Consider the following 16,889-nt stretch of genomic DNA (forward strand, 5'->3'; position numbering starts at 1 on the left):
CTTGTCAATGACAACAATTGGAATAGGCAAGACAGTGAGCCAAAAGCACTCCACCCCTTGGAGAATACTCTTGATCAGCTCTAATCGACCTGCATAGGATAGAGATACACTCTTCCAAGCTTTAATATGACCAACAATTCTATCTATAAGAGGCGCGTAGTAATTAACTTTGAGCTTGGCAGCTGCAATCGGAATGCTGAGATACCGAAATGGCATTCGACCATTTGAGAACCTGGATAAATTCTGGATGGCCTCAATGTCATGATAATCAATACCAACATAATACATATTAGACTTGAGATCATTCACATAAAACCCAGATTTGGCTCCAAAATTAGAAAGGTAGTCTAAACTGGTTTTAACTGATGGAATGTCCCCTCTAGCCAGCAACATAAGATCATCTGCAAAGGCAAGGTGGGTAATACGAAGGCTACCACAACGAGGATGGAAATTAAAATCAGCGATCTGGAAAAGTACTCCGGACACAGAACAAATAGGAATGGGGACAAGGGATCCCCTTGCCTTAAACCTTTCCTCCCTTTAAAGAACCCACATAAACTGCCTTTGATTAAGAGAGAAAAGGAGGCAGTGGTGACACACTTTATCACCTAGTTGATATAAGTAAATGGGGAAGCCGAGACCGATAAGAACATCCTTAATAAACTGCCAGCTAACAGAATCAAATGTTTTCCTAATATCCACCTTAGCGATCCAACAAGGAGAAACTCCCTTACGATTGTACTTTCTCAGTAATTCTTGAGCTAAATGAATATTGTCAACCATGCTTCTTCCTTGAATGAATACCGATTGAGCTTGATCAACCAAAGAATCCAGGATGGGGACCAAACGAGCAACCAAGATTTTGGAGATAACTTTATATGTAACATTGCAACATGCAATTGGTCTATAGTCTTGCACCATAGATGTGTGAGAGGATTTAGGGATTAAGGAAACAATAGTATGATTCACATGTTTCAGAAGAGAGCAGGAGTTGAAGAATTCTTCAATCGCCTCGCAAAAATGATCTCCCATAATATGCCTCTTGAAAAAGCAGGATGAGTATCCGTCTGGGCTTGGGAACTTGTCCTCCCCTATGCTAAAAAAGGCATCTTTAATTTCCTGTCTAGAGATGAGCCTAGTAAGGTTCTAAGCTTGATCATTAGAAACTTTCGGCCCAACATCAAACCCAGAAGCATCAATCTAATCGCAAATGCCCTCCGTACCCGGCAACCCCTGATAATAAATGAGAAATTCCTCTTCAACCTGCTGCATGGAGGATGTGGGGAACCCATTTGCCTTGAAGATTGCTGGAATGAAGTTTCTTTTAGCATTCCTTTTGACCATCGCATGAAAAATTTTTGTGCACTTGTCACTATTAAGGAGGTAGGAGCATTTAGTCTTCTGGGAGAAGAAATGCTTTTCTGCCTCAGCCAGATTCCTAGCTTTCTTCCTTAGTTCAGTGACTTTGGATTGCAAGTCAACATTCCTCAGTTGGTCATGAAACTCCTTATATTTGATAGCCTTCGTATTACCCACAGAATGGCAACATTCAAAGAAGTCCCTGATTTCATATGGGGAAATTTCAAATCCATCTCTTAGCATACTGTTGAAATCTCCCAACAAAAGCCACGGATCATGATAGTGCAACCCATATCAATAATATTGTTCCAAAGGGGCCTTCTACTCACAATAGAATGGAACCCATAAATGAAACTGATGCAAACTGAAGACTGAGTCACCTTGCAGGTAGCTTTGCAATGTATGGCTTGGGGGCTGAAATCTATCGGCTCAATAGAAACCTTATATGGATTCCATAACACCAGGGTTCTACCTGCAACATGCATATTAAAGTTGTTTACCTCGGCCCAACCTTGAAATTTCCTGCTCAAAATCCATTGAAGCTTATCATGATTGATTTTTGTTTCCAAGAGACCCATAACATCTATGGATTGCTGCTTAATGAGGTTCATGACCCTATTATGTTTTAGGGGCTTAGTAAAATCCCTAATGTTCCAGCTAGCTACTATCATGATGATATATGGAGGGCGGAGCCCTTCCTAATATCGTTCTTTGGTTTTGAAATCAACTTCTCTATAAGGATTCCTTTACCCTTATGCCCTTTGCCTTCATTCTTGTTCATTATTTTGTTGCCAGCACCCTTATCAAGGCATTCTAGATTAGAATATGTTAGAATAATAGCCTTCTTTTTCTTCTTGTTAAAAACCTGGAATGGGCCCTCTTCCTGCGCACTCTGGACTCTAGAATCCTCCATAGCTTGATGAATGGGGGGGAGGGCCTCACTACTAACATAAATCTCCATGAGGTATTTTTTAGATGGGCTAGATGAGCCAGCACCTTGAATTCCTTCCTGGCTTTTATTGGACTGGTCTGTTGGGGCAACATCCTGGTTTTCTTTATGGGTTTCACTGCCTTGGCCTGATGGGCCGACATCCTGGCCATCTTCATGAAGATCATTAGGCTGACTTGGTGGGTCAACTTCCTGAACATCTTTGTGGCCGTCGCTAGCCTGGCCTGGTGGGGCATTCCCTTGACCTTCTTTCTCCTTCATAGACGAGACTTCCATAGATGCCTTACATCCTGCCAACGAATGCCCAAGAACCTGGCACACCGAACAATACCTAGGTTCATACTCATAGACAACTGGTTGTTCTCTAATTTTCCCAGATGGGAACTTCATTCGAACTGACCTCACTAGCTTCTGTGATGCATCAATCTCAACCATGATTCTAGCATAGGACACTCTTTCCTTTGAAGCCGTAAGTTGGTCCATGGTCAAGGGCTTACCAACTTTGGAACCAATTTTGCTTAGAATAGTCGAATTCTAGCAATCAAGAGGAAAACCAAGGAGTGTCACCCATATTGGCAGCAGACTGGCATCTTTATCATCAAATTTGAAGCAAGAAGGCATAATCTTCAGCATCAATGGTCTCCCGTAAACAAAATAGGGACCTCCTAACAGAACTATATTTCTATCCAATTCATTCTCAAATTTAAATATCAACCATCCACTTGAATGAGCTAGATATTTATATTTAATATTCCAAGATTCACATAATTTTAGAAAAGCCACCTTACCTGGAAATTTTCTAGCGAAATAACCCACTAAGCAAAATCCCCAAGCTTCTTCAACAACATCCAGATCCTGATCGCTTATTTCAAGCTCATTCGGAAGATTCACCAGAGTTTGGAGATCAAGTCCCTTATTTTGGGATTTGTTATTTGTGAACAGGCGAACCCATGGGGCTGGAGCATCGTCCTTTTTGGGTTCGTTGTTCGCCTCCTTGGTGCTCTTAGAGGCACCTTCCATCGATGCAATTCTTTCACCTAGCGACTGTGAGACATTCATAGGGTCTGCATTTTCCAAGGTCAAGGCTTGGTAGGATGCTTTCAGAACAACATCTTTAGTGGGGCCTTTGTTTATAGCTGCTTTCTGCTTCTTCTTGGCCATGTAGGTTAAATGCTTAACAAGCATTAACCCATCTCCAATTTGAGGACCCACAACTGGAGATGCACACCCGACAGTTGAGGCCCCACATAAACTACCCGAAACACCTTGAATCAATGTTCAAACCTCTGACAGAAACAGGAATCATGAACCTTTACAGAAAAATCTAAATTTTCCTTGAAGCGGGAAACTTCCAAAATTCAAAATTTTTGAATCAAGAAAAGTGAGACCTAGAGAATGGATGAATCCTCTTAGAAAGACTCTCATGGGTAGAAAGACTCCCAAACAGCGAACAAAAGAACTCATAGATTCAAGGAGGTAGCAACGTGAAGTTCACCAAGTCGGGTGACTCACATTGCTTGAGAGCTTCTCTCTCTAACCACCATTCATTATGTTCTAACCCCTTTTTTTACCACAACAAGGAGATCCAAGTCATTAGGAATAGGGTTAGAAGGGATCAAGGGATGAGTAACTTTAGTACCTAGGTTAGAAACTGATGTTAATCTAGGTTGAGGATGCAAAATAGGCTGTGATCTTCTCTTGAACACATAGGGAGAGCCTTTAAACTTGATCGGGGATGGCAACTCTGCTTGGTTAGGTGAGTCCTGCTCACCTGAGTTGGGTGGGTGAGCAGGTGAGTCAGATTGGGCAGCTACTTCTGTCTTAATAGATCTCACATGAACCAAATCGAAGTTGGGAAAAAACACCTTGGTCACCACATTGTATATTCTCCCCCTGGTGACCAAGACTAGAGGACCCAAAACAGGATTGAGATTCAACAAAGGTAACATCCTTAGACACAAAACTTTCTAGATGAAGGATGATAGCATTTGTAGCCCTTCTGAGTAGGAGAATAGCCAAGAAAGATACACTTAAGGGCCCTAGGATCAAGTTTATCCCGGTAATGCTTAGGAATATGAACAAATGACACACATCCAAAGACTTTAAGAGGAAGAGGAGTATGTAGACCAATATCCAGAAAATAGGAAGATAAACATTGAAATGGACTTTTGATGGTTTAGGAGTTTAGAGGGAACCTGGTTGATTAAGTAGGTTGCTGTTAAGATTGCTTCTCCCCAGAAATGTTTAGGAATATGATGATGGTGGAGAAGGGCTCTAGTAACATTGAGGAGATGTCTCACTCTAGTAACATTGAGGAGATGTCTCATTTTTCGTTTAGCCACCCCATTTTGTTGAGGGGTATCAATGCAAGAGGACTCATGAAGAATTCCTGCTTGCTAGAAAAATTGATGCAAGTGTTGATTAAAATAATCTCTTGCATTACTAGTACACAATTTTCTAATTTGAGAGCCAAATTGAGTAGAGATCATCTTATGAAAGAGTGGTAAAACATTATTAATAGCAACCTTATCCTTCAAAAGGTATACCCAAGTCATCCTTGTACAATCATCTATGAATATATGAACCATTTAGCCCTAAAACAATTAGGAATCCTAGATGGTTCCCAAACATCCTAGTGTATCAATGAAAAAGGAATAGAGGATAATTTATTACTAATGGGATAAGACACTCGTTGATGCTTTGACACTTAACGCACATCATAATGAAGATTGTTAACACTTAAATCCTTGAATAAAGAAGGAGACATAGTTTTTAACAAAGTAAAAGGATGATGGCCAAGGCAATAATGTTGAAGGCATATGTCAGTGAGGGTAGAAGTAGATTGAGAGGAACAAACAGGCATAGGATGTTCCCCTTTAGTAAAAACACTATCCCTCTTCAAGTAATATAACCCATTCTACTCCTCAGTAGCACCAATCATCTTCCCCGTGTCCACGACAATTAAGATCTTTAGTGATACAACCCATTCTACTCCTTATGCTTATAATTCACATGCATGAGAAGAAAAAATGACACGACAATTAAGATCTTTAGTGAGTTGATCTTTAGTAATATAGCCTATTCTACTCCTCATGCCTATAATTCACATGCATGAGGAGAAAAAATAACATGGCAATTAAGATCTTTAGTGAGTTGATGGACATAAATCGGTTTGGTAGATAGGTTAGGAATAACTTGTTGGATAGGAAGAGCATGACTAAGGGTCATTCTTCCCTATCTGGTTGTAGGAATTGAGTTCCATTGGCTATGGTGATTCTTTTAGAAGTTCCCATCTGTTAATAGGTTTCAAATACATTTAGGTCATAGGACATATGGTCAATAGCACCTGAATCTAGAATTCACAAATCATTCCTATTGGTTTGTGAGACGGTAAAAGATTTAGAGTGAAAACAAGTACCTGTTTATGCTAAAGAGCAAGTCCCATCTTGAATAGTCTTCAAGAAACTCTTGAGCTTATTGATTTCATTTGCATTTAATTGACTCAGGTCTGATGTGGTAGCAGAATCTGCCTTATCTGTGGTGGCTTCCTCCTGCTCCTTGTTTGTGAGATAGGCTTGGTTTTTAGATGATAAACTCCTGAAATCTCCCATCTTGCTTAGAATTGTCTACTTCCCTTGCAATTTAAAGCATGCTTCTCAAGTGTGCTTTGGCTTCTTAAAATAGGTGCACCACAATCCTTCTTGATTTTGTGATCTTGGGTGCAAGTTAGACTTCCCCTACCGAGACTTGAATCCAATTCCTTCCACCTTATTGGTCACCATGGCTAACCCCTCAGCATTGGATTCATTGAGCATAACCATCCTTCAATACTCCTCCCTCCAGATCATAGAAAAAACTTCATTGAGAGACGAAAGTTTCTCTCTCCCAAGAACTTTATTAAGACTTGCCAAGAACTCTACAATTTTGTCTCGTTCAAGTATGGTAGTAAGGGAGGCTGCGTTCTCACTGCACACCATCTTAATATCCTGATAGTGATCTAATTTAAGCCAATATCCATTCATTTTGTTATAGTAATCAGTTACCGTCAATGACCCTTGCTTGGTACTACTTATTTTTATCTTAATCTTAAATATTACCGAGGCATCTTGTACTTTAGAATAAGTACGCTTAACAGTTTTCCAAATATCCTTTGCAGAAGATAAGAACATGTAATTTCTACTTACCTCAGGTTGCATAGAACTCCAAAGCTAGGACATGATCATTGAATCCTCATATCCCACGCTGTAAATGTGGGATCTGAGGTCTTGGGGGCTGGTTCAGTTAAATGGGGTATCTTCCCTTGACCTTTTTGGAAAGTCCTTGCAAGCTGTGACCATTGAAGGTAGTTTCTGCCATCTAAGCAGTAGGAATGATGCATTCCTGGTAGCTCACTGGTGGGAGGATTTCCAGTTGGTTGATTGAATGGGACAGCCTCTTCCTTTGCCATGTATGGAGTGGTCTCAGAGATTTCTGACATATTTGATGGGATAAATGGCTGAACAAGTAGGATGAAAGAAAACAATATGGTGCATTGAAGGCACACAGTGATTAGATCAAACCGACAGGATAACAAGAGCAGATTACGAAGGCTCTGATACCATCTGAGAATGGAATAATTTCATTCATATCTTAGACACAACAATATAGCCCTAGTTATAGGGTTGAGGAATTACAACATAGGAAATATTACAATAGTTAAAACTAGCAAAGATTTCCTATACAAAATTTAGGAAAGTATCCTAAACTAGAATTAAGAAAGTATCCTAAACTAATTTTAGCAATTTCTAAAAACAAAAGATTAGATCAGCTCCAAATCCTAGAATGGATAATTAGTTAACCTTCCTTATCCTTTCCTTTATGTATCCTACGGGAATCAATAGAATCTTATTTGAGAGATTCAGCAGATACATTTCAAAAACTTAGATCCATCCTTCTCCAATATAAACATTCCTCTTTTAGCCTTGCCACTTGTCTTCACAAGATTATGCATAGGTGCAAGCCAAAGAGATTGTGATGCATGCTGAGGTAGCTATTATTTGTAAAAACGGGCAGCCTTCCAATTTCCTAAGACTCAATTATTGATCCTGGATTTTTTCTCACAGTTTCAGGTTTTGATTATAATGTGGTTGAAAGGGAGAGTTTCATGCTCATTGCTGCATCCTTTGCTAGCGGATTCTGATTAATAAGATCATCTTTGATTTATTCTCCTTTAGTATAAACATAATGGCCTCCATTGCCTAGCTGACTCCAGGTTGTTGTCCCTTTATCTTTTAGTATGATATTTTGAGTAGCTGTAAGGTAGACAAAGTTAGAGTGAGGGTGGACAGGATAACAAGTTCTGTCCTTTGCTGTTGCTTTGAAGGGGTTGAACTAGAACAAGATGTTTTTTGTGAAGGAGAAGGGCGGTCCAGTTTGAAATTCAGTGGGCGTTATTATCTCTCTCTCGATTCCTTAGGATCATTGGTGTGGTTCAGTAATGGAAGAATCATTTATAATTTTTGACTGTTACAATGCTGTAATTGCATAGTTTTGTGTAGGATATTAATTGTTAAAGGTTAGTTGGTGTATGCTTCCTGCATACATTTGGTGCATCCGTTTTGGTGCCCTGCAGTAGATTACCAATCAAGAGGTTAAAAATGTAACTGCAAGGTGATCTCTCCATTCAGAATGACTGGACCTTGCTAAATTATGAATTGTCATTCTTGACTTCTTTCTTTGTGGTTCATGTCAGTTTGTGATTAAAGGACTGGCATATACCCAATTTGTAAGGTCCCATTTCTTGAGCTAGGTGTAATTGGATGAACTTGATTGCATTCTATCATTGGCTGGAGTTGCATCTCCTATGTAGTGCTGTTAAAATTGAATAATATTACGTATAAAAGTGGAATAATGTTGATCACTCTCCTCCAAATCAAGAACTAAATATTCTGGTGAATAAGAAAGAAAGAAGAGTCTTTTAACTGTATTTAATGGTGCTTGGTTTAACTAAGCTCAATCATTCTGGTTGCAGGGAAGCAGGTGTAATCATTAAGAATGTGGACATTAAAAGTGGGGAAGTCACTTTAAATTTATATGAGGAGCTCTTTCTTAGGAAAAAAAGTTCATCCAACACATTTCCTCATGCTACTGAAGCTGTAGAGTCTAGCACTGAGTCTGACACTGCTAAAAATCCAGAGAAAAAGCTGTCAGCACCTCTATCTTTGACAAAGTATGCTCCTATAATCCCAGAGAAGGTGAGTATGTCTAAGTTATCATTCCCTGGTTGGTCTGGCTTTCCTTTTTTAAAACTATTTTTAGCCTTTTATTTTCCTATGAAGATGCTATATTCTATCTCCAGCCATTTTCATGATTCCATAAGTGGTAACATTCACTTACATTTGCATTGAAGGAATATTTCACATGTCCACAAAAAATTTAATTGGACTTACAGTTTGTTAACCATTTTTCTTCTCTTTTATTTCATGACTACAAGTTTTCTGATATCTTTATGTTAGTTGGATGGCAATGGGAGAGGGTTAATGTTTTTGCAAGTGTAAACCTGACAGAAAGTGTTGGTTAGGAGGAAAGCATTTTGAAACCAAGGAAGATGTTAGCAGATCAGATCCATCAACAATAGAAAAAACAAAGGAAAGAAAACAGGATTAAGTTACAAAAACTAGGTTGTGCTGGATGGTTTATAGAAGAGGCTAGGGAATTGAAGAAAACATTTGAGTTTTGTAGAAGCATTATCAGTTTTTGGGGATTTTCATGAAATAATTTTAGCATTTTTGTTGTTTGTTTGCTGAGGTAGGGAACTAGTCACTCTTCATTGTGCTTGATACTGGCAATGACTTTCCTGTCCTTGTCCTCTCCCCTATAGCTTTTGTATGTGCCAAAGCTTTAAGCAGTTAGTTATGCTAAAGAAGCCTTCAACAAGGTCTTGCATATGGCATGGGTTTTGCTAAGGTAGAATCATAGCAACAAGGATTTTCACATGATAAATGGCTGTAGCATCTTCTTAATTTTGTGAACTAGTTTGGAAATATTCATTTTCTTGTATTACATTGAGATGGAGATGAATAAACACTGAAAACTTGGGAGACTGCCGAATTCTGAGCCTAAATGACCATATACTCAGACACTCTCACACTGTGGGGCCTGTTCATGTGGGAAGGACAATGCACATACAGCATAAAGGATGTGAATTTATAAATCACTGATGTTTAAAGTTAATTGACAAATTTTTTTTTTGTTCTGTAGGTATCATTCAGTTTGCCCAAGTTGGATGTGAGGTTTGAGCACAGGAGACATAGTCTTGTTGTTGATAATAACATCATGGGCATTCAATTGAAAAGCATTAAATCCCAGTCTACTGAAGATGTGGGGGAAAGTACACGCCTTGATATTCTAATGGATTTCAGTGAGATTCATGTAAGGATATAACTATAAATTTGAACCAGGGAGGCTCATGCACTGGGATACCCTGTTTATAATTTACATTTTGCTATGCTCTGGTCATTTCTTCACAGTGATTTCTTTTTGTCATGTTGCAGCTATTTAGAGAAGGTAGCATTTCTGTTGTGGAGATACTAAAACTTGATGTCACTTCTTCCATTTACATTCCTTTACAGGTTTGTGAGCAGAACATATTATCAACATGCCATATGTTATTCCTCTTTACATGTCATGCTTTCTGCAACTTGATTTGAGGTACATGTTATGGGGAAAGTTTCTTCATCAGGTTCTTCACTGGGAAATTTGCACTTGATTTCATTAATGTTACCAGGAACCCATTGGATTGAGTTTGTTTCCACATATTTGTAGTCAATGTTGGCACTGCTTCAAAAGTTACTGGCACATTGCAGACACCTCAAGTACTTCTCATGTGCACCTTGAGCGGTAATAGTGTCATGGGAACAAAAATATCAGAAACCAGAATGGTTGCCTATGAAACTTAACTTTAATCCACACAACCACATGCCCATGAAGTTCTCTTCCAATCATCCCACTTGAATCTTTCATCAAATGATGAAAAAGAAAGGTGAAAATTCTCCCCTTGGCACAAGCCTTTGGGGTGTGCAAAGAAGGTAGAAATAGAGTCATCCATCAATGCCAAGAATCTAATGGTAAAGGCAGAAGTGGATCTGCTTCCAGTAATTTTTGGGCTTGTCCTCCGCATCAAAATACAGAATCCTAATTTGCACGGTTGCATTCCTTCTGTTTTGAGTGTGGAAGCATCTAAAGTTCTGTTATAATGTGTGCTTGATGTTTCTATTTTACATCTTATGTTTTCAATTGTTATGTGTTGCTATTGTTTAATTAGTTATTGGTTGTAATGAGGTGGTGCCTCCTTCGAATGTGCTAAGCTGTCTATTTAAGCAGCTCACGCACTCTTTGTTTTTAGTTTTTGAATCCAGCAGTTCATATTACAATCTCTCTCTCTAGTATCATTTCTATCTTTATGTAAACCGTAGAGTTACTTTTACATGGTATTAGAGCTTGATTGCTCTAACCTAATGGCCTCATCTTCCTCCTCTCCTCCTCGATCTTCCTCCTTGTCAACCGCTACTCAGTCGGAATTTTCAGCGGTAGCCAAAGCTTTTAATTGCATCTCGATCAAGCTCGATTCCAATAATTACATTTTCTGGAAAGCTCAAATTCTTGCCATAGTTCGAGCTTTTGATCTTGTGCCTCTCCTCAATAAGTCATCTCCTCCATTAAAATTTTTGTTGTATTTCGAAGGAGAAAAAGTAGCAATCAATCTAGAATATCTGAATTGGATTTGATCAGAACAGCTTCTGCTAGGATGGCTCTTTTCCAACATTGACAAAGAATTGCTTGTGCATGTGATTCATTGTGAATCATCTGCTGAGGTATATATTTCTTTAGAAAGTTTGTATTCTCGTCAAACAATGGCTAAATCATTCCAGTTGAAACAATAATTAAGATCTATAAAGAAGGACTCACTTTCTGTTAATGACTATATCCTAAAGATTAAAACAGTAGGACATGCTTTGGCAGCCATTGGAGAATCGTTAAATGACAAGGATTTATTACTCATTATCCTCAATGGACTAGATCAGGAGTATGATATAGTTGTGAGTCTTATAACCTACCAAATGGATGATATAGATCTAGAAAAGGTGCAGTTCTTACTGCTGATGCATGAACAAAGATTATCGGCCAAGAATTCTCTTAATTCTACTATAAATTTTGATTCTGTGTCTACTATGCATGTAAATGTGGCATCAGTTCCTACTACACAGAATAACAGCTTTGGAAATAGTAATAGAGGAGGATATAATCAAAGAGGGAGTGGATTTGTTAATAGAGGAGGAGGCTGAGGTCGTGGGAGAGCATCTAACAAGAGAGTTTATTGTCAGTTATGCAGAAAACTAGGACATTTTGTGGATTGATGCTATCATCGATTTGATAGGAATTTTCTGCATATGCCTAATCAAGGTTTTGGCAGAGCAGGTAATGGAAATAAGTTAGAATCTAGAGCTTACATGGCCTCCTTTAGTGATTCTAATGGAGCCTACATGAATGATACGGGTTCAATACAAGGATCTCACTATGGTAGTCCTTCTAATCCTAACCCTTACATACCAGATAACTATGTTTCTCATCCTAATTTTTCAGATCCAGCTTGGTTTGTTGATTCTGGGGCAACTAATCACATTACCTCAAACTTATACAACCTCTCCTTGCATTCTCCTTATACTGGTGGAGACAAAGTTGCGATAGGCAATGGTAAGCAACTGCCTATTACACATATTGGTACTAGTTATTTACAAGCCAAGCCTAATTCAAAATTTGTTCTTTCCTCACCTAAAGTTCTTCATGTTCCAAGTATGAAGAAAAATTTAATTAGTGTGTCACAACTTACTCATGATCATAATGTTGTGGTTGAATTTCATTCGAATATTTGTTTGATTAAGGACAAAGCTTCCGGACGGATGCTACTTTGGAGACATCTTAAGGATGGGCTCTACAGGCTTACACCAGCAACTTGTTTTGCTGTTGGCAGCACCTCTGCTCAATCCCTAGCATCTTTGTGTGTTTCTTCAGCTTTTCCTTCGTTAACTACATGTAATAAACATGATTCATGTAAATGGCAAAACTCATTTTGTCATGAGTTGCCAAGAGATGTAAATGTAGTCCAGAATGTTAGTATTTGTCAGCAGTGGCATAATAAACTTGGACATCCTTCATTGAATGTACTCTAATTTTTGTTATAGATAATTGGTATTACTTGTTCTGTTTCAGATCTACCTTTTTGTGATTCTTGTAAGATCGGAAAGTTGAGTCAGTTTTCTTTTCCTAGACATGAAATCACTGCTATTAAACCTCTAGAGTTGGTTTATTCTGATCTATGGGGTCCTGCCCCTGTTGTATCTGTTCAAGAATTTAGATACTACATAATTTTTGTGGATGCATGCACTAGGTACACTTGGTTTTATTCCCTTAAAACTTAAATTAGATGCCTCGAGAGTCTTTATCACTTTCTACAAGTTTGTTGAACTTTAGTATCAGATTAAACTCAAAGCATTACAAACTGATAATGGAGGGGAATTTAAAGCTTTTTTGCCTTATCTTCATGAAAATAGTATTTAACCTTGGTTTACTTGTCCACATACACATCAACAAAATGGTGTGATAGAAAGGAAACATAGACATATAGCTGAGATGGGTTTGACATTGCTATCTCATGCTAATATTCCTCTTAAATTTTGGGTTGAATCGTTCCAAAGCAATGCATCTTATTAATCTACTCCCTTCCTCGGCTTTAAATTCTGGTATACTGTTTGAATTGTTATACCACAAACAACCTAACTATTCAATTCTTCAACCCTTTGGTTGTACTTGCTTTCCTTACCTTCATCCTTATAACAAGCATAAATTTGACTTCCATTCTACCAAGTGTATTTTTCTTAGTTATAATCACACTCAATCTGGATATAAGTGCTTGCATCCATAAGGAAGATTGTATGTATCCAGGCATGTTCAGTTTAATCCTAATGAGTTTCCTTATCATACTCTGTTTTCTACTTCTTCTCATTTTGTACCACAATCTTCAAAATTAAATGGGTATTTTACTGCCCTTTTAGAACCGTTTTCTTTAGTTTCTAATTCTTCAAGATGTCCTCAAGTAGCACAGTTACCAGTTCAAGCACAGTTTCGTGCTGTTTCCAGTGATACATGTGACAGTTTGGACTCATCAACTAATGTCTCACCAGATCTTTCACCATCTGTTAGCTAGTTACCAGCACCTTCAGTTTCCTTACCAAAACCTAAACCTATTCCAGCACCCTCTGTTCACCCTATGATCACAAGATCTAAATCCAAACAACTAGTTACCCATTCACCAAATGCCTTAGTGAGTTCTATTGAACCTAGTTCCGTTCGTGAGGCTCTATTAGACTCATGATGGGTTAAGGCTATGGAACAAAAGTATACTGCCCTGTAGATGAATGATACCTGGGAGCTGGTTTCCTTTTCTCCTAATATGAACTTAATTGGTTGTTAATGGGTTTTCCGAGTGTAGTATAATGCTGATGGATCTATACTTAAGTACAAAGCTAGGCTGGTTGCCAAGGGATTTCTTTAAACTCCAGGTGTGGATTATGCTGAAACGTTTAGCCCGGTTGTTAAAGCTCCAACCATTAGAGTTCTCTTTTCTTTAGCAGTCACTTTTGGTTGGAAAATCCAACAAGTTGATGTTAATAATGCTTTTCTCAATCAAGTAACTGATGTTCTCACTAACGGATTGTCTAGAGACCAGTCCATATATTTGTGTCAAAAACTTGGGTTGAAGGTGTCTCCTGTATTTGCTGGTTCAAGTGGTGATACAAGACTGTTCAAGAATAAATGCTCAATCTTCATGGAGCCTGATTTGAAGGGGAGTGTGGAAGCATCTAAAGTTCTGTTATAACATGTGCTTGATGTTTCTGTTTTATATCTCATGTTTTCAATTGTTATGTGTTGCTGTTGTTTAATTAGTTATTGGTTGTAATGAGGCGGTGCCTCCTTACAACTCTCCAGTATCATTTCTATCTTTACGTAAACCCTGTTTTAGAGTTACTTTTACATTGAGCTCACAACTTTCTCCAGGGATTGCATTAGGAATTATGGAGTTAAAACACTTTTCTTTCTCACAAGAACTGATCTGATATAGAATGGCGTCCTAGGAAAGCATTCTGGGATTCAGATGTGTTGCTGCCTGATCAGACCTCAATCTCAAAGCCAAATTCTTTGCCACAAACTTATTTATGATAGCAACCCACCAAGGTAGTCAGTTCGATGTTCTTAAACTCACATGTCACCTCACATTACTCTTGAAATAATGCAATGAAGGAGGAATTTGAATGAGCCATGTGAGCAGTGCAAACATTCTTTTAAAACTACTCCTCCCTCCCATAGTACACTTATAAAGATTCATCCTGACCTACGGTCCTTTACATTCCTTCAAGGTGGCCAGATCCCCTTTTTTAAGAAAAGTGGCATTAGAGGTTCACCCTGTCCAGAGTATGTTAGTCTAACCAAGTTGTCATGTATCACCATTTTTATGTAACTTTGATAAAGTTGCCTGCGATCCTGTCTCTTGTCTTTGTTCTTCAAGACCTAGCATCCTATGTGACTGGATCTCTTGTGAACATGGCCATTTTATGAAGAAATTTTTAATCCAGTGACCGTCCTTAAGACAAAAGGATCTGAATTTCTTTCTCCAATAAGTTTCCTTTAAAGACCAAACTCTCAATTTCCCTAATGGCTTTCTCCCTTCTTATTTATCGATAATCTGTAAACCTACACCTTCCATATGTGTAATTTGCCAAACTTCTTTTCTTCTAGTTAACTTTGAACAAGAATTAGTTTTTTTACCTAACAAGTATCCACAATTTTTGAAGACTTGATTTTCCTCTGGAAATCTCTTAGGAAATAATGGAAATTTGAGTCTCAGAATTTAGAACAATTGAGGCCTTTTTTTTTTTTTTTCTCTCTTTTTTTTTTTTGAGGCTCAATGATATTGTTGCTTCCTTTGTTGGCTTACATACTGGTAGTTATGGCTAAATTTTAGATTTCGGGAGAATTTGCATTATGCTAATAAGTCATTTTGGTTTTCTTCCTTACACTTGACACCCCCCCCCCCCCGGTTGTCTCCTTATAGGATTCTGTATTAATGTGTCTCTCCTTAGTTACCCAATGAATAAATAAATAACAAGTCTTTCCTATTTACAGTTTTATCTACAAAGAGATTGTTGAATAAATTTTTATTCTTCTCTCTCCTTTTGTCACGTGTCTCAATTTTTTGATGGAGTAATCATGATTTTTCTTGTGCAAATTTTCTGTTTCACATTTGGAGATTGCAAGTTACAAGGTTCTATGGACCCAAATTCTTCCATATTTGAAGCTCTTTTCTATCTTACAGTTCTCAAAAAGGGTAATCACTTATGGGAAGGAGGCAGAAGAGGGGGGTGTGGTGAAGGAGTTGTGCCATTTAGTAATTTTAATTCCTTGATTGGAAAGGAATAAGTTATGAGCTGATTTAGATTATTTTGGACACGTTGTGATCTAATGGTTTAATTGGAGGTTCCTATTAAGAATCCTTGGGGTTTGATCTTGTATTTTAAGATTATCAAAAAATAAGCGATTGAGGTTGACATTACCCCCTAGAGGTTTGATCTTGTAAACCTACGCATTCCTCTGCATTGTATGTTAAAGCAATGGAACAAGTCCTTAGGGGGTAATCTTCCGAAGCAAATAGAAGCGATTGAGGTTGACATTGATAAGGTTGACCTGGAGCTAGAATCAAATCCTTCCAATACAGGCCTGAAATGTAGGAGACAGTTTTGGCAGGCTGAGCTTTGGAGGTCCTCTAGGCTCAATGAGTCTTACTGGCGTCAGCAATCCAGGATTACCTGGCTTTGTGAAGGGGATAAGAACACTAAATTCTTTCACTTGTTGACCTCGGTTAGGTGTAGGTGAAATTATATTGGGGCTCTCAGAATTAGGGGGGCTATGGTATCAGACCCGAAGTTGATTAAGGAGGACATTGTGGATGGCTTGGCAGGTCAGTTTAAGGACTTGGGCTTAAAAAGCCCACTAGTCTCTTGCTTGGGCTTTAGGAGGTTGTCAGCTGAGGTGGCTTCATCGTTAGAATCCCCTTTCTCATTCGAGGAGGTTAAGAGGGTGGTATGGCAATGTGAAGGGAGTAAGGTGCCTGGGTCTGACGGATTCAACTTTAACTTTATCAAGAAATTTTGGCAAGTTTTGGCTCCAGATTTTATGAGATTGGTTCAGTACTTTTATGACTTTGGCCTAATTCCAAGGAAGGCCCAAGGCTCGTTGCTTACGTTAGTCCCAAAGTCTGATACCCCTCAAAGCTTAGGTGATTTTCGACCAATTAGTATGGTGGGCTACGTTCAGAAGGTTATATCTAAGCTACTTGCTATCAAGCTTGGTTCGGTGATCCATTCCTTGATTGGTGACTACCAAAGTGCCTTTATTAAGGGCCGGCAGATCCTAGATGGAGTGCTTATTGCTAGTGATGTGGTGGAAGCGGCGAAAAAGGCCAAGGAAAAGGCATCTTTTCTTAAACTGG

The 16,889-nt window shown here is 38.5% G+C and overlaps 1 protein-coding gene across 1 annotated transcript in view; it reads left to right on the forward strand.

Annotated features, from left to right (window-relative positions):
* LOC127799403 (protein SABRE) overlaps positions 1-16,889 on the forward strand; it is a 107,428-nt gene that overhangs the window by 48,963 nt on the left and 41,576 nt on the right. The window contains exons 5-7 of the mRNA XM_052333408.1: positions 8,319-8,541; positions 9,548-9,718; positions 9,841-9,918. Coding sequence (XP_052189368.1) covers positions 8,319-8,541; positions 9,548-9,718; positions 9,841-9,918 — 472 coding nt within the window. The remainder of the gene's footprint in view (positions 1-8,318; positions 8,542-9,547; positions 9,719-9,840; positions 9,919-16,889) is intronic.

Source organism: Diospyros lotus, chromosome 4, assembly GCF_014633365.1.
Source record: "Diospyros lotus cultivar Yz01 chromosome 4, ASM1463336v1, whole genome shotgun sequence".
Classification (NCBI taxonomy): Eukaryota; Viridiplantae; Streptophyta; class Magnoliopsida; order Ericales; family Ebenaceae; genus Diospyros; species Diospyros lotus.